General features: G+C 49.5%; 1 protein-coding gene across 2 annotated transcripts in view; it reads left to right on the plus strand.

Moving 5' to 3' along the window:
* rhpn2 (rhophilin, Rho GTPase binding protein 2) overlaps positions 1 to 24,010 on the plus strand; it is a 136,059-nt gene extending 112,049 nt beyond the window's left edge. The window contains exons 9-15 of one of the 2 annotated variants that reach the window (XM_055907435.1): positions 1 to 157; positions 1,869 to 1,988; positions 4,944 to 5,138; positions 5,831 to 5,907; positions 13,913 to 14,062; positions 16,327 to 16,482; positions 19,009 to 24,010. In XM_055907435.1, coding sequence (XP_055763410.1) covers positions 1 to 157; positions 1,869 to 1,988; positions 4,944 to 5,138; positions 5,831 to 5,907; positions 13,913 to 14,062; positions 16,327 to 16,482; positions 19,009 to 19,269 — 1,116 coding nt within the window. In that variant the 3' untranslated portion in view covers positions 19,270 to 24,010. The remainder of the gene's footprint in view (positions 158 to 1,868; positions 1,989 to 4,943; positions 5,139 to 5,830; positions 5,908 to 13,912; positions 14,063 to 16,326; positions 16,483 to 19,008) is intronic. The other variant, XM_055907436.1, reaches the window with a different exon arrangement.
* Positions 24,011 to 26,451: the final 2,441 nt, after the last annotated feature.

The raw sequence follows: 26,451 nt of genomic DNA on the forward strand, positions 1-26,451 counted from the left end.
GTAGGAGAAACCTATGACCAGGTACACCAGTCTATGAGCCAGACTCCCATCAAGGACAACGTCCCGTTCTTCTGGTCCACCATGGCTCAGGTCAAGACCAACCACTACCGTTCACTGGCACACTACTTCCTGGCTACTGCGCTATTGGACCACGAGCGTAAGTCAAGAAGCCGTTAGCCAATCATATCCCTTCTATGCGTGATCGAGAGGGAGGGAGATGTGTAAATTCCTATTAGTTACTGGATGTTTCCTGGACCTTACAGGAACAGACTGGTTCTGTTAGTTACTAGATGAGTTTCCTGGACCTTACAGGAACAGACTGGTTCTGTTAGTTACTAGATGAGTTTCCTGGACCTTACAGGAACAGACTGGTTCTGTTAGTTACTGGATGTTTCCTGGACCTGACTGGAACAGACTGGTTCTGTTAGTTACTAGATGAGTTTCCTGGACCTTACAGGAACAGACTGGTTCTGTTAGTTACTAGATGAGTTTCCTGGACCTGACTGGAACAGACTGGTTCTGTTAGTTACTAGATGAGTTTCCTGGACCTTACTGGAACAGACTGGTTCTGTTAGTTACTAGATGAGTTTCCTGGACCTTACAGGAACAGACTGGTTCTGTTAGTTACTAGATGAGTTTCATGGACCTGACTGGAACAGACTGGTTCTGTTAGTTACTAGATGAGTTTCCTGGACCTTACAGGAACAGACTGGTTCTGTTAGTTACTAGATGAGTTTCCTGGACCTTACTGGAACAGACTGGTTCATTCACCTCTTTCCTCTCACATCCCAAATACATAATCTCAGGTATCAGTTTAAATTGACTTTAATGGTTTTAGAGGACTCCACTGAGACATTTAGTTTTATAAAGAGGACAGAGAGACAGAGGACTGAGACCTTTAATTTTATAAAGAGGACAGAGAGACAGAGGACTGAGACCTTTAGTTTTATAAAGAGGACAGAGAGACAGAGTACTGAGACCTTTAGTTTTATAAAGAGGACAGAGTACTGAGACATTTAGTTTTATAAAGAGGACAGAGAGACAGAGGACTGAGACATTTAATTTTATAAAGAGGACAGAAAGACAGAGGAGTGTACTTTAGTAACACGTCTTTGTGTTGTTCAAAGCAAACTGTCTCACAGTCCCAGGCTGGATCTGTCCTCTGTCCTCCTAATCCCTGTCTCACAGTCCCAGGCTGGATCTGTCCTCTGTCCTCCTAATCCCTGTCTCACAGTCCCAGGCTGGATCTGTCCTCTGTCCTCCTAATCCCTGTCTCACAGTCCCAGGCTGGATCTGTCCTCTGCCAACAGCCAAGGCTACATCCCTACAATCATGTCTCTGTGTTGCCATGTCCTAATCCCTGTCTCTGTGTTGCCATGTCCCTAATCCTGTCTCTGTGTTGCCATGTCCCTAATCCTGTCTCTGTGTCGCCATGTCCTAATCCCTCTCTCTGTGTCGCCATGTCCTAATCCCTGTCTCTGTGTCGCCATGTCCTAATCCCTGTCTCTGTGTCGCCATGTCCTAATCCCTGTCTCTGTGTCGCCATGTCCTAATCCCTGTCTCTGTGTCGCCATGTTCTAATCCCTGTCTCTGTGTCGCCATGTCCTAATCCCTGTCTCTGTGTCGCCATATCCTCTCTTCGTGTCGCCATGTCCTAATCCCTGTCTCTGTGTCGCCATGTCCTAATCCCTGTCTGTGTCGCCATGTCCTAATCCCTGTCTGTGTCGCCATGTCCTAATCCCTGTCTCTGTGTCGCCATGTCCTAATCCCCGTCTGTGTCGCCATGTCCTAATCCCCGTCTCTGTGTCGCCATGTCCTAATCCCTGTCTCTGTGTCGCCATGTCCTAATCCCTGTCTGTGTTTTCCAGTGAGACCCAGTGATGACGAGGACCAACAGGAGAAGGCTCTGTCCCAGGCGTATGATGCCATGCCAGACGGCCGCTCACCACTCGACATCCTCAGGAAGAGAGAGGAGAGACGACACATCGGTGAGGCTCAAAACCCAATACTGTGTTTACACACGTCCTTTATTATGTGGTTGAGGTCCTAGATACATTCATTATATAGTCCCTGACTGTCTGGACTCTACACACTGACAGGTATATAGTCCCTGACTGTCTGGACTCTACACACTGACAGTCAGGCATATAGTCCCTGACTGTCTGAACTCTACACACTGACAGTCAGGTATATAGTCCCTGACTGTCTGGACTCTACACACTGACAGTCAGGTATATAGTCCCTGACTGTCTGGACTCTACACACTGACAGTCAGGTATATAGTCCCTGACTGTCTGGACTCTACACACTGACAGTCATATAGTCCCTGACTGTCTGGACTCTACACACTGACAGTCAGGTATATAGTCCCTGACTGTCTGGACTCTACACACTGACAGTCAGGTATATAGTCCCTGACTGTCTGGACTCTACACACTGACAGTCAGGTATATAGTCCCTGACTGTCTGGACTCTACACACTGACAGTCAGGTATATAGTCCCTGACTGTCTGGACTCTACACACTGACAGTCAGGTATATAGTCCCTGACTGTCTGGACTCTACACACTGACAGTCAGGTATATAGTGCCTGACTGTCTGGACTCTACACACTGACAGTCAGGTATATAGTCCCTGACTGTCTGGACTCTACACACTGGCAGTCAGGTATATAGTCCCTGACTGTCTGGACTCTACACACTGACAGGCAGGCATATAGTCCCTGACTGTCTGGACTCTACACACTGACAGGCAGGCATATAGTCCCTGACTGTCTGGACTCTACACACTGACAGTCAGGTATATAGTCCCTGACTGTCTGGACTCTACACACTGACAGTCAGGTATATAGTCCCTAACTGTCTGGACTCTACACACTGACAGTCAGGTATATAGTCCCTGACTGTCTGGACTCTACACACTGACTGTCATTTATATAGTCCCTGACTGTCTGGACTCTACACACTGACAGTCATATAGTCCCTGACTGTCTGGACTCTTCACACTGACAGTCATTTATATAGTCCCTGACTGTCTGGACTCTACACACTGACAGTCGGGCATATAGTCCCTGACTGTCTGGACTCTACACACTGACAGTCGGGCATATAGTCCCTGACTGTCTGGACTCTACACACTGACAGTCAGGTATATAGTCCCTGACTGTCTGGACTCTACACACTGACAGTTAGGTATATAGTCCCTGACTGTCTGGACTCTGCACACTGACAGTCAGGCATATAGTCCCTGACTGTCTGGGCTCTACACCGTGTTATCACATGGTACACGGTGTATGTTACCGTGTTATCACCTGGCGCCAGGTGTATGTTACCGTGTTATCACCTGGCGCCAGGTGTATGTTACCGTGTTATCACCTGGCGCCAGGTGTATGTTACCGTGTTATCACCTGGCGCCAGGTGTATGTTACCGTGTTATCACCTGGCGCCAGGTGTATGTTACCGTGTTATCACCTGGCGCCAGGTGTATGTTACCGTGTTATCACCTGGCGCCAGGTGTATGTTACCGTGTTATCACCTGGCGCCAGGTGTATGTTACCGTGTTATCACCTGGCGCCAGGTGTATGTTACCGTGTTATCACCTGGCGCCAGGTGTATGTTACCGTGTTATCACCTGGCGCCAGGTGTATGTTACCGTGTTATCACCTGGCGCCAGGTGTATGTTACCGTGTTATCACCTGGCGCCAGGTGTATGTTACCGTGTTATCACCTGGCGCCAGGTGTATGTTACCGTGTTATCACCTGGCGCCAGGTGTATGTTACCGTGTTATCACCTGGCGCCAGGTGTATGTTACCGTGTTATCACCTGGCGCCAGGTGTATGTTACCGTGTTATCACCTGGCGCCAGGTGTATGTTACCGTGTTATCACCTGGCGCCAGGTGTATGTTACCGTGTTATCACCTGGCGCCAGGTGTATGTTACCGTGTTATCACCTGGCGCCCGTGTATATTAGCCGTGTTATCACCTGGTGCGCCGTGTATATTAGCCGTGTTATCACCTGGTGCGCCGTGTATATTAGCCGTGTTATCACCTGGTGCCCGTGTATATTAGCCGTGTTATCACCTGGTGCCCGTGTATATTAGCCGTGTTATCACCTGGTGCCCGTGTATATTAGCCGTGTTATCACCTGGTGCCCGTGTATATTAGCCGTGTTATCACCTGGTGCCCGTGTATATTAGCCGTGTTATCACCTGGTACCAGGTGTATATTAGCCCGTGTTATCACCTGGTGCCCGTGTATATTAGCCGTGTTATCACCTGGTACCAGGTGTATATTAGCCCGTGTTATCACCTGGTGCCCGTGTATATTAGCCGTGTTATCACCTTGTACCAGGTGTATATTAGCCGTGTTATCACCTGGTGCCAGGTGTATATTAGCCGTGTTATCACCTGGTACCAGGTGTATATAGCCGTGTTATCACCTGGTGCCCGTGTATATAGCCGTGTTATCACCTGGTACCAGGTGTATATTAGCCGTGTTATCACCTGGTGCCAGGTGTATGTTACCGTGTTATCACCTGGTACCAGGTGTATATAGCCGTGTTATCACCTGGTGCCCGTGTATATAGCCGTGTTATCACCTGGTACCAGGTGTATATAGCCGTGTTATCACCTGCTGCCCGTGTATATTAGCCGTGTTATCACCTGGTACCAGGTGTATATTAGCCGTGTTATCACCTGGTACCATATGGTCTGAGTCTTAATAGGATCCATTTAGTTTTTACCTGTATACTTACTCACCTGTCTTAATGACTCTTCCTCTCTCCACCCTCTACCTCTACTCCCCTCTCCTCCACCTCCCCTTTAATTCCCACTCCTCCTCCTCCTCCACCTCCCCTCTTCCTTCCTCCTCCTCCCTCCTCCACCTCTCCTATCCACCTCCCATCTACTTCCCACTCCTCCTCCACCTCCCCTCTCCTCCCCCAGGTAAGGCCCACCTGCGGAGGGCTGTGATGGGTCATGAGGAGGGTCTGAGGATCCATAGTCTGTGTCGTCACCTCAAGAAGCTAGATGTGCTCCAGGACATCCTGCAGGCCAGTCACAAACGCTCCCTGGCCAAGTTCAAAGACAACGACCGAGAAGACGAGTTCACAGACTACCTGGAGGCTCCAGACATCATCTGTGAGTCAATCAATCAATCAAATGTATTTGTGAAGCTCCAGACATCGTCTGTAAGTGAACCTCTTATTGGGAACTCAACCAACCAATCAATCAACCTTATTTAAAAGCCTTCAACATGGTCATCAGCTCTGGTTCCACATTACTGTTGATTCAATACAACTGACTGTCAAATGTACTTCCTGTCATTGGAGAGAGAGGGGGTCTGACTGGACCTCATTAGAATTGGTAGGTTCCATTGGTGGTGTGGATTGTACTTCCTGTCATTGGAGAGAGAGGGGGTCTGACTGGACCTCATTAGAATTGGTAGGTTCCATTGGTGGTGTGGATTGTACTTCCTGTCATTGGAGAGAGAGGGGGTCTGACTGGACCTCATTAGAATTGGTAGGTTCCATTGGTGGTGTGGATTGTACTTCCTGTCATTGGAGAGAGAGGGGGTCTGACTGGACCTCATTAGAATTGGTAGGTTCCATTGGTGGTGTGGATTGTAAGACCAGACATAACATGTAACTTCCTGGTTGTTCTCATGTGACATAACTTTCAACAACCTAATAACCTTTTAGACAGTTGTTTAGTAGTTCCAGGATGTTGTGATGATGTCATGTTTACAGTGTGGTCATGTGCTCCCTGTAGTGCTGTACTCCAGAGGAGGTTGCCAGGTTGGGTTAAATAACAGACCTGTTTTCCCTCCTCAGCTAAAACGGAGCACAAAGCAGAGATGGAAACGCCCATGGCCACTAAGGTGAAAGTCACAGACTTTTTCCGGAGGCTGGTATGTGGGATACTAATTTTTTAACGTTCTAACATTTCAGGGCTGCTGTCCCGGACACCGATTTTTAAACCCTAGTCCTGGACTATGAAGCTTGGTGAATGGAAAATCACAAGTGACTCTTAGACTCCCTTTTATAGTCTGGGACTAAGATGAATCTGTGTCCGGGAAACCGGCCCTTCATGTAAAGTGTCTGTGGTTTATTCAGGAATTGGCATTACAAAGCTCTGGATTTGTGTTTTAAAAACAGTTCAATTCAGTTCAACGTTCTCTGAACACCTCGATGGTGTGGTGCTGTTTCCTGAATCCAACCCGAACAGAACCACTATGGCAGTACTAACATTAACCCTGGAGACAGTGATCCAACAGAACCACTATGGCAGTACTAACATTAACCCTGGAGACAGTGATCCAACAGAACCACTATGGCAGTACTAACATTAACCCTGGAGACAGTGGTCCAACAGAACCACTATGGCAGTACTAACATTAACCCTGGAGACAGTGATCCAACAGAACCACTATGGCAGTACTAACATTAACCCTGGAGACAGTGGTCCAACAGAACCACTATGGCAGTACTAACATTAACCCTGGAGACAGTGGTCCAACAGAACCACTATGGCAGTACTAACATTAACCCTGGAGACAGTGGTCCAACAGAACCACTATGGCAGTACTAACATTAACCCTGGAGACAGTGATCCAACAGAACCACTATGGCAGTACTAACATTAACCCTGGAGACAATGATCCAACAGAACCACTATGGCAGTACTAACATTAACCCTGGAGACAGTGATCCAACAGAACCACTATGGCAGTACTAACATTAACCGTGGAGACAGTGATCCAACAGAACCACTATGGCAGTACTAACATTAACCCCGGAGACAGTGATCCAACAGAACCACTATGGCAGTACTAACATTAACCCTGGAGACAGTGATCCAACAGAACCACTATGGCAGTACTAACATTAACCCTGGAGACAGTGGTTCAACAGAACCACTATGGCAGTACTAACATTAACCCTGGAGACAGTGATCCAACAGAACCACTATGGCAGTACTAACATTAACCCTGGAGACAGTGATCCAACAGAACCACTATGGCAGTACTAACATTAACCCTGGAGACAGTGATCCAACAGAACCACTATGGCAGTACTAACATTAACCCTGGAGACAGTGATCCAACAGAACCACTATGGCAGTACTAACATTAACCCTGGAGACTGATCCAACAGAACCACTATGGCAGTACTAACATTAACCCTGGAGACGGTGGTCCAACAGAACCACTATGGCAGTACTAACATTAACCCTGGAGACTGATCCAACAGAACCACTATGGCAGTACTAACATTAACCCTGGAGACAGTGGTCCAACAGAACCACTATGGCAGTACTAACATTAACCCTGGAGACAGTGATCCAACAGAACCACTATGGCAGTACTAACATTAACCCTGGAGACAGTGGTCCAACAGAACCACTATGGCAGTACTAACATTAACCGTGGAGACAGTGGTCCAACAGAACCACTATGGCAGTACTAACATTAACCCCGGAGACAGTGATCCAACAGAACCACTATGGCAGTACTAACATTAACCCTGGAGACAGTGATCCAACAGAACCACTATGGCAGTACTAACATTAACCCTGGAGACAGTGGTTCAACAGAACCACTATGGCAGTACTAACATTAACCCTGGAGACAGTGATCCAACAGAACCACTATGGCAGTACTAACATTAACCCTGGAGACAGTGATCCAACAGAACCACTATGGCAGTACTAACATTAACCCTGGAGACAGTGATCCAACAGAACCACTATGGCAGTACTAACATTAACCCTGGAGACAGTGATCCAACAGAACCACTATGGCAGTACTAACATTAACCCTGGAGACTGATCCAACAGAACCACTATGGCAGTACTAACATTAACCCTGGAGACAGTGGTCCAACAGAACCACTATGGCAGTACTAACATTAACCCTGGAGACAGTGGTCCAACAGAACCACTATGGCAGTACTAACATTAACCCTGGAGACAGTGGTCCAACAGAACCACTATGGCAGTACTAACATTAACCCTGGAGACAGTGATCCAACAGAACCACTATGGCAGTACTAACATTAACCCTGGAGACAGTGATCCAACAGAACCACTATGGCAGTACTAACATTAACCCTGGAGACACTGATCCAACAGAACCACTATGGCAGTACTAACATTAACCCTGGAGACAGTGGTCCAACAGAACCACTATGGCAGTACTAACATTAACCCTGGAGACAGTGATCCAACAGAACCACTATGGCAGTACTAACATTAACCCTGGAGACAGTGGTTCAACAGAACCACTATGGCAGTACTAACATTAACCCTGGAGACAGTGATCCAACAGAACCACTATGGCAGTACTAACATTAACCCTGGAGACAGTGATCCAACAGAACCACTATGGCAGTACTAACATTAACCCTGGAGACAGTGATCCAACAGAACCACTATGGCAGTACTAACATTAACCCTGGAGACAGTGATCCAACAGAACCACTATGGCAGTACTAACATTAACCCTGGAGACTGATCCAACAGAACCACTATGGCAGTACTAACATTAACCCTGGAGACGGTGGTCCAACAGAACCACTATGGCAGTACTAACATTAACCCTGGAGACTGATCCAACAGAACCACTATGGCAGTACTAACATTAACCCTGGAGACAGTGGTCCAACAGAACCACTATGGCAGTACTAACATTAACCCTGGAGACAGTGGTCCAACAGAACCACTATGGCAGTACTAACATTAACCCTGGAGACAGTGATCCAACAGAACCACTATGGCAGTACTAACATTAACCCTGGAGACAGTGATCCAACAGAACCACTATGGCAGTACTAACATTAACCCTGGAGACACTGATCCAACAGAACCACTATGGCAGTACTAACATTAACCCTGGAGACAGTGGTCCAACAGAACCACTATGGCAGTACTAACATTAACCCTGGAGACAGTGATCCAACAGAACCACTATGGCAGTACTAACATTAACCCTGGAGACAGTGGTCCAACAGAACCACTATGGCAGTACTAACATTAACCCTGGAGACAGTGATCCAACAGAACCACTATGGCAGTACTAACATTAACCATGGAGACAGTAGTCCAACAGAACCACTATGGCAGTACTAACATTAACCCTGGAGACAGTGATCCAACAGAACCACTATGGCAGTACTAACATTAACCCTGGAGACAGTGGTCCAACAGAACCACTATGGCAGTACTAACATTAACCCTGGAGACAGTGATCCAACAGAACCACTATGGCAGTACTAACATTAACCCTGGAGACAGTGATCCAACAGAACCACTATGGCAGTACTAACATTAACCCTGGAGACAGTGGTCCAACAGAACCACTATGGCAGTACTAACATTAACCCTGGAGACAGTGATCCAACAGAACCACTATGGCAGTACTAACATTAACCCTGGAGACTGATCCAACAGAACCACTATGGCAGTACTAACATTAACCCTGGAGACGGTGGTCCAACAGAACCACTATGGCAGTACTAACATTAACCCTGGAGACTGATCCAACAGAACCACTATGGCAGTACTAACATTTACCCTGGAGACAGTGGTCCAACAGAACCACTATGGCAGTACTAACATTAACCCTGGAGACAGTGGTCCAACAGAACCACTATGGCAGTACTAACATTAACCCTGGAGACAGTGATCCAACAGAACCACTATGGCAGTACTAACATTAACCCTGGAGACAGTGATCCAACAGAACCACTATGGCAGTACTAACATTAACCCTGGAGACAGTGATCCAACAGAACCACTATGGCAGTACTAACATTAACCCTGGAGACAGTGATCCAACAGAACCACTATGGCAGTACTAACATTAACCCTGGAGACAGTGATCCAACAGAACCACTATGGCAGTACTAACATTAACCCTGGAGACAGTGGTCCAACAGAACCACTATGGCAGTACTAACATTAACCCTGGAGACAGTGGTCCAACAGAACCACTATGGCAGTACTAACATTAACCCTGGAGACAGTGGTCCAACAGAACCACTATGGCAGTACTAACATTAACCCTGGAGACAGTGGTCCAACAGAACCACTATGGCAGTACTAACATTAACCCTGGAGACAGTGGTCCAACAGAACCACTATGGCAGTACTAACATTAACCCTGGAGACAGTGGTCCAACAGAACCACTATGGCAGTACTAACATTAACCCTGGAGACAGTGGTCCAACAGAACCACTATGGCAGTACTAACATTAACCCCGGAGACAGTGGTCCAACAGAACCACTATGGCAGTACTAACATTAACCCCGGAGACAGTGATCCAACAGAACCACTATGGCAGTACTAACATTAACCCTGGAGACAGTAGTCCAACAGAACCACTATGGCAGTACTAACATTAACCCTGGAGACAGTGATCCAACAGAACCACTATGGCAGTACTAACATTAACCCTGGAGACAGTGGTCCAACAGAACCACTATGGCAGTACTAACATTAACCCTGGAGACAGTGATCCAACAGAACCACTATGGCAGTACTAACATTAACCCTGGAGACAGTGGTCCAACAGAACCACTATGGCAATACTAACATTAACCCTGGAGACAGTGGTCCAACAGAACCACTATGGCAGTACTAACATTAACCCTGGAGACAGTGGTCCAACAGAACCACTATGGCAGTACTAACATTAACCCTGGAGACAGTGATCCAACAGAACCACTATGGCAGTACTAACATTAACCCTGGAGACAGTAGTCCAACAGAACCACTATGGCAGTACTAACATTAACCCTGGAGACAGTGGTCCAACAGAACCACTATGGCAGTACTAACATTAACCCTGGAGACAGTGGTCCAACAGAACCACTATGGCAGTACTAACATTAACCCTGGAGACAGTGGTCCAACAGAACCACTATGGCAGTACTAACATTAACCCTGGAGACTGATCCAACAGAACCACTATGGCAGTACTAACATTAACCCTGGAGACAGTAGTCCAACAGAATGGGTCAACTCTAGGTCATCAACAGTGGTGTTGAACTCTGTTAATACCCCTCTTTACTCAGTCACCTTGTCTTGGTGAATCAATAACATTAACAATGGTGGTGTCCCAGACGACCCCTCATCTATTCCCTACATAGTACCCTACCTTTGACCAGGCCCCATAGTACCCTACCTTTGACCAGGTCCCATAGTGCCCTTCCTTTGACCAGACCCCATAGTGCCCTACCTTTGACCAGGCCCCATAGTGCCCTACCTTTGACCAGGCCCCATAGTGCCCTTCCTTTGACCAGACCCCATAGTGCCCTACCTTTGACCAGGCCCCATAGTGCCCTACCTTTGACCAGGCCCCATAGTGCCCTACCTTTGACCAGGCCCCATAGTGCCCTACCTTTGACCAGGCCCCATAGTGCCCTACCTTTGACCAGGCCCCATAGTGCCCTACCTTTGACCAGGCCCCATAGTGCCCTACCTTTGACCAGGCCCCATAGTGCCCTACCTTTGACCAGGCCCCATAGTGCCCTACCTTTGACCAGGCCCATAGTGCCCTACCTTTGACCAGGCCCCATAGTGCCCTACCTTTGACCAGACCCCATAGTGCCCTACCTTTGACCAGGCCCCATAGTGCCCTACCTTTGAACAGGCCCCATAGTGCCCTACCTTTGACCAGACCCCATAGTGCCCTACCTTTGACCAGACCCCATAGTGCCCTACCTTTGACCAGGCTCCATAGTGCCCTTTGACCAGGCTCCATAGTGCCCTTCCTTTGACCAGGCCCCATAGTGCCCTTCCTTTGACCAGACCCCATAGTGCTCTTTGACCAGGCCCCATAGTGCCCTACCTTTGACCAGGCCCATAGTGCCCTACCTTTGACCAGGCTCCATAGTGCCCTTTGACCAGGCCCCATAGTGCCCTACCTTTGACCAGGCCCCATAGTGCCCTACCTTTGACCAGGCCCCATAGTGCCCTACCTTTGACCATGCCCCATAGTGCCCTACCTTTGACCATGCCCCATAGTACCCTACCTTTGACCAGACCCCATAGTGCCCTTTGACCAGGCCCCATAGTGCCCTTTGACCAGGCCCCATAGTGCCCTTCCTTTGACCAGACCCCATAGTGCTCTTTGACCAGGCCCCATAGTGCCCTTCCTTTGACCAGGCTCCATAGTGCCCTTCCTTTGACCAGGCTCCATAGTGCCCTTCCTTTGACCAGGCCCCATAGTGCTCTTTGACCAGGCCCCATAGTGCCCTGCCTTTGACCAGGCCCCATAGTGCCCTGCCTTTGACCAGGCCCCATAGTGCCCTGCCTTTGACCAGGCCCCATAGTGCCCTGCCTTTGACCAGGCCCCATAGTGCCCTGCCTTTGACCAGGCCCCATAGTGCCCTTCCTTTGACCAGGCCCCATAGTGCCCTTCCTTTGACCAGGCCCCATAGTGCCCTTCCTTTGACCAGGCCCCATAGTGCTCTTTGACCAGGCCCCATAGTGCCCTGCCTTTGACCAGGCCCCATAGTGCCCTGCCTTTGACCAGGCCCCATAGTGCCCTGCCTTTGACCAGGCCCCATAGTGCCCTGCCTTTGACCAGGCCCCATAGTGCCCTTCCTTTGACCAGGCCCCATAGTGCCCTTCCTTTGACCAGGCCCCATAGTGCCCTTCCTTTGACCAGGCCCCATAGTGCCCTTCCTTTGACCAGGCCCCATAGTGCCCTTTGACCAGGCCCCATAGTGCCCTTCCTTTGACCAGACCCCATAGTGCTCTTTGACCAGACCCCATAGTGCTCTTTGACCAGACCCCATAGTGCTCTTTGACCAGACCCCATAGTGCTCTTTGACCAGGCCCCATAGTGCCCTTTGACCAGGCCCCATAGTGCCCTTCCTTTGACCGGGCCCCATTGTGCCCTACCTTTGACCGGGCCCCATAGTGCCCTGCCTTTGACCGGGCCCCATAGTGCCCTGCCTTTGACCAGGCCCCATAGTTCCCTTCCTTTGACCAGGCCCCATAGTGCCCTTCCTTTGACCAGGCCCCATAGTGCCCTACCTTTGACCAGGCCCCATAGTGCCCTACCTTTGACCAGGCCCCATAGTGCCCTTCCTTTGACCAGGCCCCATAGTGCCCTGCCTTTGACCAGGCCCCATAGTGCCCTACCTTTGACCAGGCCCCATAGTGCCCTGCCTTTGACCAGGCCCCTTAGTGCCCTTTGACCAGGCCCCATAGTGCCCTTCCTTTGACCAGGCCCCATAGTGCCCTTTGACCAGGCCCCATAGTGCCCTTTGACCAGGCCCCATAGTGCCCTTTGACCAGGCCCCATAGTGCCCTTCCTTTGACCAGGCCCCATAGTGCCCTGCCTTTGACCAGGCCCCATAGTGCCCTTCCTTTGACCAGGCTCCATAGTGCCCTACATTTGACCAGGCCCCATAGTGCCCTGCCTTTGACCAGGCCCCATAGTGCCCTTTGACCAGGCCCCATAGTGCCCTTCCTTTGACCGGGCCCCATTGTGCCCTACCTTTGACCAGGCCCCATAGTGCCCTTTGACCAGGCCCCATAGTGCCCTTCCTTTGACCGGGCCCCATAGTGCCCTACCTTTGACCAGGCTCCATAGTGCCCTACATTTGACCAGGCTCCATAGTGCCCTACATTTGACCAGGCTCCATAGTGCCCTACATTTGACCAGGCTCCATAGTGCCCTACCTTTGACCAGGCCCCATAGTGCCCTACCTTTGACCAGGCCCCATAGTGCCCTACCTTTGACCAGGCCCCATAGTGCCCTTCCTTTGACCAGGCCCCATAGTGCCCTTCCTTTGACCAGGCCCCATTGTACCATTTGGGATGCACACTGTCAGTCCTATCCAGGTTGGGGTGTCCATGGTAAGTTTTCATAATAACCTGTCCCCCCCCCCCCCCCTCCAGGGTCCTCTGTCAGTGTTCTCTGCTAAGCTACGCTGGACAGCTCCTCGCACCATCAGGCTGAGACTGGAGGACAGAGACCTGGGCTTCACCCTGAGAGGAGACCCTGTACCTGTACAGGTCACCTCCCTGGACCCACTCTGCCCTGCCGCTGTGAGTCTGCTATACTACTGGTTACTGGGGGGGAAGGGTTAGGCTGACGCACACTTAGGCTAAAGAGGGGAAGGGTTAGGCTGACGCACACTTAGGCTAAAGGGGGGAAGGGTTAGGCTGACGCACACTTGGGCTAAAGGGGGGAAGGGTTAGGCTGACGCACACTTAGGCTAAAGAGGGGAAGGGTTAGGCTGACGCACACTTAGGCTAAAGAGGGGAAGGGTTAGGCTGACGCACACTTGGGCTAAAGGGGGGGAAGGGTTAGACTGACGCACATTTGGGCTAATGGGGGGGGGGGTTAGGCTGACGCACACTTGGGCTAATGGGGGGGGGTTAGGCTGACGCACACTTGGGCTAATGGGGGGGGGGGGGTTAGGCTGACGCACACTTGGGCTAATGGGGGGGGGGTTAGGCTGACGCACACTTGGGCTAATGGGGGGGGGGGGGGGGGGGGGGGCGGTTAGGCTGACGCACACTTGGGCTAATGGGGGGGGGGTTAGGCTGACGCACACTTGGGCTAAAGGGGGGGGGGGGGCGGTTAGGCTGACGCACACTTGGGCTAAAGGGGGAAGGGTTAGGCTGACGCACACTTGGGCTAAAGGGGGGGGGACGGTTAGGCTAATGCACACTTGGGCTAAAGGGGGGAAGGGTTAGGCTGACGCACACTTGGGCTAAAGGGGGGGAAGGGTTAGACTGACGCACATTTGGGCTAAAGGGGGGAAGGGTTAGGCTGACGCACACTTAGGCTAATGGGGGGGGGGGGGGGGGTTAGGCTGACGCACATTTGGGCTAAAGGGGGGAAGGGTTAGGCTGACGCACACTTGGGCTAAAGGGGGGGGGGGGGGGGGGTTAGGCTGATGCACACTTGGGCTAAAGGGGGGGAAGGGATAGGCTGACGCACATTTGGGCTAAAGGGGGGAAGGGTTAGGCTGACGCACATTTGGGCTAAAGGGGGTGGGGGCGGTTAGGCTGATGCACACTTGGGCTAAAGGGGGGGGGGGGGGGGGGGGGCGGTTAGGCTGACGCACACTTGGGCTAAAGGGGGGAAGGGTTAGGCTGACGCACACTTGGGCTAAAGGGGGGGGGGACGGTTAGGCTAATGCACACTTGGGCTAAAGGGGGGAAGGGTTAGACTGACGCACATTTGGGCTAAAGGGGGGAAGGGTTAGGCTGACGCACACTTAGGCTAATGGGGGGGGGTTAGAAGGTGAACCTTCGCCCCAGTCTAAGGTCCTGAACTCTGGAGCAGGTTTTCATCAAGGATCCATCTGTACTTTGCTCTGTTCATCTTTGCCTCGATCCTGACTAGTCTCCCAGTCCCTGCCACTGAAAAACATCCCCACAGCACGATGCTGCCACCACCATGCTTCACCGTAGGGATGGTGCCAGGTTTCCTCCAGAAGTGACGCTTGGCGTTCAATCTTGGTTTCATCAAACCAGAGAATCTTGTTTCTCATGATCTGAATGTCCTTTTGTTGCCTTTTGGCAAACTCTAAGCGGGCTGTCATGTGCCTTTTACTGAGGAGTGGCTTCCGTCTGGCCACTCTACCATAAAGGCCTGATTGGTGGAGTACTGCAGAGATGGTTGTCCTTCTGGAAGATTCTCCCATCTCCACAGAGGAACTCTGGAGCTCTGTCAGAGTGACCATCAGGTGCTTGGTCACCTCCCTGACCAAGGCCCTTGTCCCCCGATTGTTCAGTTTGGCCGAGTCAAGGGGTCTGAATACTTTCTGAATACACTGTACACCCTCCCCCACTAGTACTGTAATGAAGACCGCTTCTCCATCCCAGAGGGGAAATCAATCATTTCCAGGGGTATTTAATAGTCTGGTCGACCTAAATGCCAGAACTGAACAGGAAACGGTCAACCAGTGAAGAACAAACACCATTGTAAATAAAACCCATATTCATGTTTTCTTTAGTTTCCCTTTTGAACTTTTAACTATTTGCACATCGTTACAACACTGTAAATAGACATTTATATGACATTTTGAAATGTCTCTCTTCCTATGGAACTTAATGTTACTGTTCATTTTTTATTGTTTATTTCACTTTTGATTGTTTTATTTCAGTTGCTTTGGAAAATGTTAACGTTTCCCATGTCAATAAAGCCTTTTGAATTGAGAGACCTATTTAGGGTGTCATTTCAGACAGCCAGTGTTATTTCTGGGACTGACCCCCCCCCCCCCCCCCCCCCCCCTTGTTACAAACCTCCTTCACCTGTTGTTCCACACTCCTACATTTTGTTATCTCTCCGTTACCAGGTCGACGGGCTGAAAGAGGGGGACTACATTGTTGCCGTGGGAGACGCGGACTGTAAGTGGATGGTGGTGAGCGAGGTGATGCGGCTGCTGAAGGATGTGGACGAGGACGGAATCGACATCCGCGTTGTCAGCTTGATGGACAGCGTTCTGCCCATGGTAAGGTCCGCCCTCTGGCTTTGATTGGCTCCTGAGGAAGCCTGGAAGGTCCTTATTGGCTCCTGAGGAAGCCTGGTGGAAGGTCCTTATTGGCTCCTGAGGAAGCCTGGTGGAAGGTCCTTATTGGCTCCTGAGGAAGCCTGGTGGAAGGTCCTTATTGGCTCCTGAGGAAGTCCTGGTGGAAGGTCCTTATTGGCTCCTGAGGAAGCCTGGTGGAAGGTCCTTATTGGCTCCTGAGGAAGCCTGGAAGGTCACCCTTTCTGTTTCCTCAGTTGTGACCGACAGGCGATGGCAGATAAATTGCGTTATGCATTAAGTTGTTATCAGTGTTGTGGAACTCTCAGCTCTCGATGAGGAGGAGTTCCTCTCGTTGTCAGCTTGGTGATTTACATACTGAAGGTGCAGTTTCCCATCTGAAAGGGCTCTTTTTTTCATTTAGTCAAATGGATAACTACTGCAGGAAGCTTTTATATTGTGTGACAATAACCAGATTTTTGGGGGATTTAAAAAAAACTCAGTTTCACTCATTAGAAATGTTTAGTCTTTAACTGTAGTAATATCCTTTCTCGCTCTCTCCCCTTCTCTCTCTCTCTCCCTCCCTCCCTCCCTCCCCTTCTCTCTCTCTCTCCCCTCCCCTTCTCTCTCTCTCTCCCTCCCCTTCTCTCTCTCCCTCCCTCCCCCCTTCTCTCTCTCTCTCCCCTTCTCTCTCTCCCTCCCCTCCCCTTCTCTCTCCCTCTCTCCCCTTCTCTCTCTCCCTCCCTCCCCCCTTCTCTCTCTCTCTCCCCTTCTCTCTCTCTCTCCCTCCCCTTCTCTCTCTCCCTCCCTCCCCCCTTCTCTCTCTCTCTCCCCTTCTCTCTCTCCCTCCCTCCCCTTCTCTCTCTCTCTCCCCTCCCTCTCTCTCCCCTCCCCTCCCCTTCTCTCTCTCTCCCTCCCTCCCCTTCTCTCTCTCTCTTCCCCTCTCTCTCTCCCCCTCCCTCCCCTTCTCTCTCTCTCTCCCCTCCCCCTCTCTCCCCTCCCCTCTCCTCTCTCTCTCTCTCCCCTCCTCTTCTCTCTCTCCCCTCCTCTTCTCTCTCTCTCCCTCCCCTTCTCCTCTCTCCCCTTCTCTCTCCCTCCCTCCCTCCCCTTCTCTCTCTCCCCTCCCCTTCTCTCTCTCTCTCCCTCCCCTCCCCTTCTCTCTCTCTCTCCCCCTCCCTCTCTCTCCCCTCCCCTCCCCTTCTCTCTCTCTCCCTCCCTCCCCTTCTCTCTCCCCTCTCTCTCTCTCCCTCCCTCCCCTTCTCTCTCTCTCTCCCCTCCCCTTCTCTCTCTCTCTCCCTCCCCTTCTCTCTCTCCCTCCCTCCCCCCTTCTCTCTCTCTCTCCCCTTCTCTCTCTCCCTCCCCTCCCCTTCTCTCTCCCTCTCTCCCCTTCCCTCTCCCTCCCCTCCCCTTCCCTCTCCCTCCCCTCCCCTTCTCTCTCTCTCTCCCCTCCCTCTCTCTCCCCTCCGCTCCCCTTCTCTCTCTCTCCCTCCCTCCCCTTCTCTCTCTCTCTCCCCTCTCTCTCTCTCCCTCCCTCCCTTCTCTCTCTCTCTCCCCTCCCCCTCTCTCCCCTCCCCTCCCCTTCTCTCTCTCTCTCCCCTCCTCTTCTCTCTCTCCCCTCCTCTTCTCTCTCTCCCCTCCCCTTCTCTCTCTCCCCTTCTCTCTCCCTCCCTCCCTCCCCTTCTCTCTCTCCCCTCCCCTTCTCTCTCTCTCTCCCTCCCTCCCCTTCTCTCTCTCTCTCCCCTCCCTCTCTCTCCCCTCCCCTCCCCTTCTCTCTCTCTCCCCTCCCCCTCTCTCCCCTCCCCTCTCCTTCTCTCTCTCTCCCCTCCTCTTCTCTCTCTCCCCTTCTCTCTCTCTCTCCCCTCTCTCTCTCTCCCTCCGTCCCCTTCTCTCTCTCTCTCCCCTCCCCCTCTCTCCCCTCCCCTCTTCTTTCTCTCCCCTCCTCTTCTCTCTCTCCCCTCCCCTTCTCTCTCTCCCCTTCTCTCCTCCCTCCCTCCCTCCCCTTCTCTCTCTCTCCCCTTCTCTCTCTCTCCCCTTCTCTCTCTCTCTCTCCCCTCCCCTTCTCTCTCTCTCCCCTCTCTCCCCTCCCCTTCTCTCTCTCCCCTCCCCTTCTCTCTCTCCCCTTCTCTCTCCCTCCCTCTCTCCCCTTCTCTCTCCCTCCCTCCCTCCCCTTCTCTCTCCCCTCCCCCTTCTCTCTCTTCTCTCTCTCTCTCTCTCTCTCTCTCTCTCTCTCTCTCTCCCTCCCTCCTTCCCTCCCTCCCCTTCTCTCTCTACCTCCCTCTCTCCCTCCCTCCTTCCCTCCCTCCCCTTCTCTCTCTACCCCTCCCCTCCCTCCCTCCCCCTTCTCTCTCTACCTCCCCTTCTCTCTCCCTCCCTCCCTCCCTCCCTCCCCTTCTCTCTCCTTCCCCTTCTGTCTCTCTCCCATTCTCTCTCTCTCTCCCCTCCTCTTCTCTCTCTCCCCTCCTCTTCTCTCTCTCCCCTCCTCTTCTCTCTCCCTCATCTTCCTCCCCTCAGCCCACTAAGAGTGCCACGTACTGCGGAGGTATCGCTAAGACCTACTCTATGATCTGCCTGGCCTTCGACGACGACAAGAGCCCCAAGGGCCGCAAGGTGGCCAAGAAGGGCTCCTTCCTGTCGTGGGGCGTGAAGAACCATCTGAAGAGCTCCAGCACCCTTAGCCTCCCCACCGCGGACTACTCTGGAACACTACCTTGGAACAAACCCTGCCCCACCTTCCCTTCCTCCAGCTCCTACAACAACCCTGCTCTTTACTAGAGGAGGATACATTACTGGACTGTACACACACACACACTCTACTGGGTTAGAGAATACTGTGTGACGGTCTCAAATGGCACCCTATTCCCCATATAGTGCACTACTTTTGGAGGGCTATGGGCTCTGGTCTAAAGTAGTGCACTATATAGGGAATAGGGTGCCCGTTGTGGCGCAACCTGAGAACCCACAATGTGTTGCAGTAAAGTCACAGGTTTGCACGGTCAGTAAAGTCACAGGTTTGCACAGTCAGTAAAGTCACAGGTTTGCCCGGTCAGTAAAGTCACAGGTTTGCCCGGTCAGTAAAGTCACAGGTTTGCCCGGTCAGTAAAGTCACAGGTTTGCACAGTCAGTAAAGTCACAGGTTTGCCCGGTCAGTAAAGTCACAGGTTTGCCCGGTCAGTAAAGTCACAGGTTTGCACAGTCAGTAAAGTCACAGGTTTGCACAGTCATAGCCCGCTGTGCTATTTACACATTAGAGTAGTGCTCTCTGTTGTTGCTGCCCTGTGCGTTGCTTCTCAGAGTTGGGACACGGTTATGGGGAGGGAGGAGGAGGAGAGGCTGTTGTGTTACACAGCAGGACTGACTGGTTTGGTCTGGCTATGTTACAGTGTAATTAGCTCCATGTTCCAATTAGCTTACACAGGAGAGGCTGTAGTGTTACACAGCAGGACTGACTGGTTTGGTCTGGCTATGTTACAGTGTAATTAGCTCCACTCGTCCGTATGTCACCCCTATGTATGTACTGGCTGTATTTCTACCTTCCATACCTGTTTAAACTGAAGGACTTTATAGAATGACATGGATCAGTGATTGGCTGATTTATCTGGATCGTGATTGGCTGATTTATCTGGATCCGTGATTGGCTGATTTATCTGGATCCGTGATTGGCTGATTTATCTGGATCCGTGATTGGCTGATTTATCTGGATCTGTGATTGGCTGATTTATCTGGATCCGTGATTGGCTGATTTATCTGGATCCGTGATTGGCTGATTTATCTGGATCCGTGATTGGCTGATTTATCTGGATCTGTGATTGGCTGATTTATCTGGATCCGTGATTGGCTGATTTATCTGGATCTGTGATTGGCTGTTAACTGTATAGGTGGATTATTGACAACACAAAACACATTTTAACTGGAAAACAAATGTTTATAGAACAAACACCTGCTCTTTCCATGACACAGACTGACCAGGTGAAATCTATGATCCCTTATTGATGTTGCTTGTTAAATCCACTTCAATCAGTGTAGATGAAGGGGAGGAGACGGGTTACAGAAGGATTTTTAAGCCTTGAGACAATTGAGACATGGATTGTGTACGTGTCTCATTCAGAGGGTGAATGGGGCAAGACAAAATATTTAAGTGCTTTTGAACGGGGTATTGTAGTTGGTGCCGGGGCGCACCGGTTTGTGTAAAGAACTTCAACGCTGCTGGGTTTTTCACACTCAACAGTGTCCTGTGTGTATCAAGAATGGTCCACCACCCAAAGGACATCCAGCCAACTTGACACAACTGTGGGAAGCATTGGAGTCAACATGGACCAGCATCCCTGTGGAACGCTTTCGACACCTTGTAGAGTCCATGACCCGACCCTTTGAGACTGTTCTGACCCGTTGAGGCTGTTCCGACCCGTTGAGGCTGTCCCGACCCGTTGAGGCTGTGCCGACCCGTTGAGGCTGTGCCGACCCGTTGAGGCTGTTCTGACCCGTTGAGGCTGTCCCGACCCGTTGAGGCTGTCCCGACCCGTTGAGGCTGTCCCGACCCGTTGAGGCTGTCCCGACCCGTTGAGGCTGTCCCGACCCGTTGAGGCTGTCCTGACCCGTTGAGGCTGTTCCGACCCGTTGAGGCTGTTCCGACCCGTTGAGGCTGTTCCGACCCGTTGAGGCTGTTCCGACCCGTTGAGGCTGTCCCGACCCGTTGAGGCTGTCCCGACCCGTTGAGGCTGTCCCGACCCGTTGAGGCTGTCCCGACCCGTTGAGGCTGTTCCGACACACTGAGGCTGTTCCGACACACTGAGGCTGTTCCGACACACTGAGGCTGTTCCGACACACTGAGGCTGTTCCGACACACTGAGGCTGTTCCGACACACTGAGGCTGTTCCGACACACTGAGGCTGTTCCGACACACTGAGGCTGTTCCGACACACTGAGGCTGTTCCGACACACTGAGGCTGTTCCGACACACTGAGGCTGTTCCGACACACTGAGGCTGTTCCGACACACTGAGGCTGTTCCGACACACTGAGGCTGTTCCGACACACTGAGGCTGTTCCGACACACTGAGGCTGTTCCGACACACTGAGGCTGTTCCGACACACTGAGGCTGTTCCGACACACTGAGGCTGTCCCGACACACTGAGGCTGTTCTGACCCGTTGAGGCTGTTCCGACCCACTGAGGCTGTTCTGAGGGTAAAAGGGGGCGGTGTAACTCTATATTAGGAAGGTGTTCTTAATGTTTTGTCTACTCGGTGTGTACAACGTTGATATTCTAATGTAAAAAATGTCAAGTTATACTATGTAGATATCCCACTATGTAGAAGGTGAAGGATGTAACTCTTGAACCAGGAAGTGATACGTCTGTAGTGAGTGTGTGATAGACTAACACAATGCGCTGTAAACTGATGAAAATAGATGTCTTTATTTTTTTTATTTTTGTGTCATTTCTTGTTAAGACAATTACTGTGGTTGATATGAAGGAATATTGTGTGTGGTGGGCTGTTCTGATGTAGGCCTTGTGAAATCTCTGTGTTTTAGATTTGATTGGCATGTCAGGGGAGGGAGGGAGAGGAGGGGGAAAGAGGGGGCCTGAGTTGAGGGGAAAAGAGGGAAGGATGGAGAGGGGGCCTGGGTTGAGGGATGGAGAGGGGGCCTGGATTGAGGGGGGAAAAGAGGAGGGAGGGAGAGGGGGCCTGGGTTGAGGTGGAAAGAGGGAGGGATGGAGAGGGGGCCTGAGCAGTGTAATAAACCAAAAACCTCTGGGTCATCAAGACATAGCTCTCACCTAAGCTTCTGCCATATTGTAATAGTGAGTTCTAACAAGCCTTTAAATGAAACTGGTCGTGGTGGAACAGTAATATCCACCCCCCTCCTCCTGTACTGCTGACCGGCAGCCATTTTAATGTCAACCTTTTCTGGTAGAGAAGGAGGAGAAGGAGAACTCTCCCTACCAGCAGACAGCTGTGGTTCTATCTCTGTGAATGTTTGTGTGATATTTGCTGTAAACAATGAAGGATATTTTGTAAAAGGGAAAGACTGGTTGTGTTGTCTGTTTTTTCAGTGTCAGTGTATTGCAGATGTTAATGTTAGTGTGATAGTGTACAACAGATTCATGTTAGTATCGCTAAGCCTGGGTTCCATCAAAGGGAACAATCCCTGTTTGATTCCACCATTGTGATTCTACTGGTTTTTACTGGTCTCTACTGGTCTCTACTGGCCTCTGCTGGTTTCTAGTGGTCTCTACTGGTCTCTGCTGGTTTCTACTGGTCTCTACTGGTCTCTACTGGTCTCTACTGGTCTCTACTGGCCTCTAGTGACCTCTACTGGTTTCTACTGGTCTCTACTGGTCTCTACTAGTCTCTACTGGCCTCTAGTGGCCTCTACTGGCCTCTAGTGGTCTCTACTGGTTTCTACTGGTTTCTACTGGTCTCTACTAGTCTCTACTGGTTTCTACTGGTCTCTACTGGTTTCTACTAGATGTACACCTGTACATTTTGCTGACACTGCAGTGTTGCACTCTTTCATTATCTACAAAGTAGATTATTATACGTTTGATAATCAAATTATTTCTGTAATAAAAAAATAAATAAAATAAAAAACATCTGAATATCTATGTGTGTATATTGTAAAGCGTTTGTGGACGGTAAAAGCTTTGTAGACGGTAAAGTCGTGAAGTCTGTTGGCTGTTGTAATGTATTTTCTGAGATCATTGTCTTCAAAGGTGTATGTAAAAAAATATATATTTTCACTGTGTTTAATCTTCTTTCAGGAAATGCCACTCATGGCTTCCTGAATTCTACCTGCATATGCAGGCCATAGGTACTCGAGGTTTAGTTTGATTGTAACACACCTGTTGTACCTAGGACAGTCACAGTCCTTTTCTATTGCCCGTCTCATCTTTACTGAAGTCAATTGTGGCTAAAATAGTTGTTGTACAGTTTATAATGCTTGTGTAAACCGTACTACAACGACCAACTATTGCCTTGCTAGTACAGTTTATAATGTATCGCTGTCCTGCTCAGTTATGTTTAAATATAAAGTGATATTATTATGAAGGAAAATGAATTGAAGGGCATATTGACTTCATGTGTCTGTGAAGTGCTATGATTGAGGTGATACATTATTGTGAAGTATTAATCTGTTTTTCTGTTGGGAGGCATACAGTATACTGCATAATTATAAAGTATTAATAATCTGTTGGGAGGATTACACTGTATATATATCTACAGCGTCCTCATGTTCTGCTACAGTGGTGTGCACCCAAAATGGCACCCTATTCCCTATATAGTGAGCCTATAGAGCGCTGGTTAGAAGTAGTTCACTCTACAGGGGATAGGAGGCCATTTTGGACGTAGACATTTTTGTACTCCTGTTGGTTTTCACTCTGTACCTACTTTCTTAGTGCACAATACAAATGGTCGTGGTGACAATGTCTTGCTGTTGATCAATGTACTATCGTTATTTTATCATCGCGATGTACGTCTCTGTCAACTTAAATCTCAATAAACTATGGGAATAAACTGACTAGGTGAAGCGTCTGCCTTCTTTATGGGAGATTACACCCGTAGTGGAGTGAGTTGGAGCAAAGTTTTATACGTTACAAAGACAAATCATTATTAAAAAACCTGGTTGTTTTGTATCCTAAATGCTGATCGGATGAACAGCGGTCCAAGCCGTGCTTTATTGGCCGTCACAGACGCACCTATTGCCTGCTAACAGGTCCATCTGAAAAATCACCGTGCCTCCTTTAAAAGGTACTGCGTGGTCAATCTGAGATCTGCATTGGCCCGTGCAGTATTTACGGTGATGTGGCCTCTGCAGAAATCAGGACGTTCGTCCTTCTAGTGCTTCGCCTAGCGACGCGGAGCTGTTGTCAAGGAAGCGAGTTTGTGTTTCTACAGGACCTCCCGCCCTCACCTACCGTCAACCAATCATGTCAATGCGAAACTTATATTAAGTCGTTCGCGTTGTTCCAAAATTTGCGAGACGTACCGAGTTCAATTTGACCTCTACATGGTTCCGGCGTCCAGCGATGCGGTACCGAGTTCAATTTGACCTCTGCATGGCTCCGGAGGCTCCGTGATTGCGTCACACCATCCGTACAGCGACTGCAGATCAAGCATCAATTGGCTTTAAGAATATCATGTTCATGTCGCTGTCTGAATCATCTCTTGTATTGATCTCAACTCACACATTATTTCCCCTTGCTTCCAGCCTGGCATTTAGTTTGGTACAGGGGGGGTTAATATAAACCTAGCATTTAGTTTGGTACAGGGGGGGGGGGGGTTAATATAAACCTAGCATCTAGTTTGGTACAGGGGGGGTTAATATAAACCTAGCATTTAGTTTGGTACAGGGGGGTTAATATAAACCTAGCATTTAGTTTGGTAGGGGGGTTAATATAAACCTAGTATTTAGTTTGGTAGGGGGGGTTAATATAAACCTAGCATTTAGTTTGGTACAGGGGGGGTTAATATAAACCTAGCATTTAGTTTGGTACAGGGGGGTTAATATAAACCTAGCATTTAGTTTGGTAGGGGGGTTAATATAAACCTAGTATTTAGTTTGGTAGGGGGGGTTAATATAAACCTAGCATTTAGTTTGGTACAGGGGGGGTTAATATAAACCTAGTATTTAGTTTGGTAGGGGGGGTTAATATAAACCTAGCATTTAGTTTGGTACAGGGGGGGTTAATATAAACCTAGCATTTAGTTTGGTACACGGGGGTTAATGTAAACCTAGCATTTAGTTTGGTACAGGGGGGGTTAATATAAACCTAGCATTTAGTTTGGTACAGGGGGGGTAATATAAACCTAGTATTTATTTTGGTAGGGGGGGTTAATATAAACCTAGCATTTAGTTTGGTACAGGGGGGGTTAATATAAACCTAGCATTTAGTTTGGTACACGGGGGTTAATGTAAACCTAGCATTTAGTTTGGTACAGGGGGGGTTAATATAAACCTAGCATTTAGTTTGGTACAGGGGGGGTTAATATAAACCTAGCATTTAGTTTGGTACACGGGGGTTAATATAAGGGGGGTTAATATAAACCTAGCATCTAGTTTGGTACAGGGGGGTTAATATAAACCTAGTATTTAGTTTGGTAGGGGGGTTAATATAAACCTAGCATTTAGTTTGGTACAGGGGGGTTAATATAAACCTAGCATTTTGTTTGGTACAGGGGGGTTAATATAAACCTAGCATTTAGTTTGGTAGGGGGGTTAATATAAACCTAGCATTTAGTTTGGTACAGGGGGTTAATATAAACCTAGCATTTAGTTTGGTACAGGGGGGTTAATATAAACCTAGCATTTAGTTTGGTACAGGGGGGGGGGGGGGTTAATATAAACCTAGCATTTAGTTTGGTACACGGGGGTTAATATAAACCTAGCATTTAGTTTGGTACAGGGGGGGTTAATATAAACCTAGCATTTAGTTTGGTACACGGGGGTTAATATAAACCTAGCATTTAGTTTGGTAGGGGGGTTAATATAAACCTAGCATTTAGTTTGGTAGGGGGGTTAATATAAACCTAGCATTTAGTTTGGTAGGGGGGTTAATATAAACCTAGCATTTAGTTTGGTAGGGGGGTTAATATAAACCTAGCATTTAGTTTGGTAGGGGGGTTAATATAAACCTAGCATTTTGTTTGGTACACGGGGGTTAATATAAACCTAGCATTTAGTTTGGTAGGGGGGTTAATATAAACCTAGCATTTAGTTTGGTACAGGGGGGTTAATATAAACCTAGCATTTAGTTTGGTAGGGGGGTTAATATAAACCTAGCATTTTGTTTGGTACACGGGGGTTAATATAAACCTAGCATTTAGTTTGGTAGGGGGGTTAATATAAACCTAGCATTTTGTTTGGTACACGGGGGTTAATATAAACCTCGCATTTAGTTTGGTAGGGAGGTTAATATAAACCTCGCTGTCTGCCTGTCCAACCACGGAAAGAATGTTTGA

The sequence above is a fragment of the Salvelinus fontinalis genome, chromosome 40 (assembly GCF_029448725.1).
Source record: "Salvelinus fontinalis isolate EN_2023a chromosome 40, ASM2944872v1, whole genome shotgun sequence".
Classification (NCBI taxonomy): Eukaryota; Metazoa; Chordata; class Actinopteri; order Salmoniformes; family Salmonidae; genus Salvelinus; species Salvelinus fontinalis.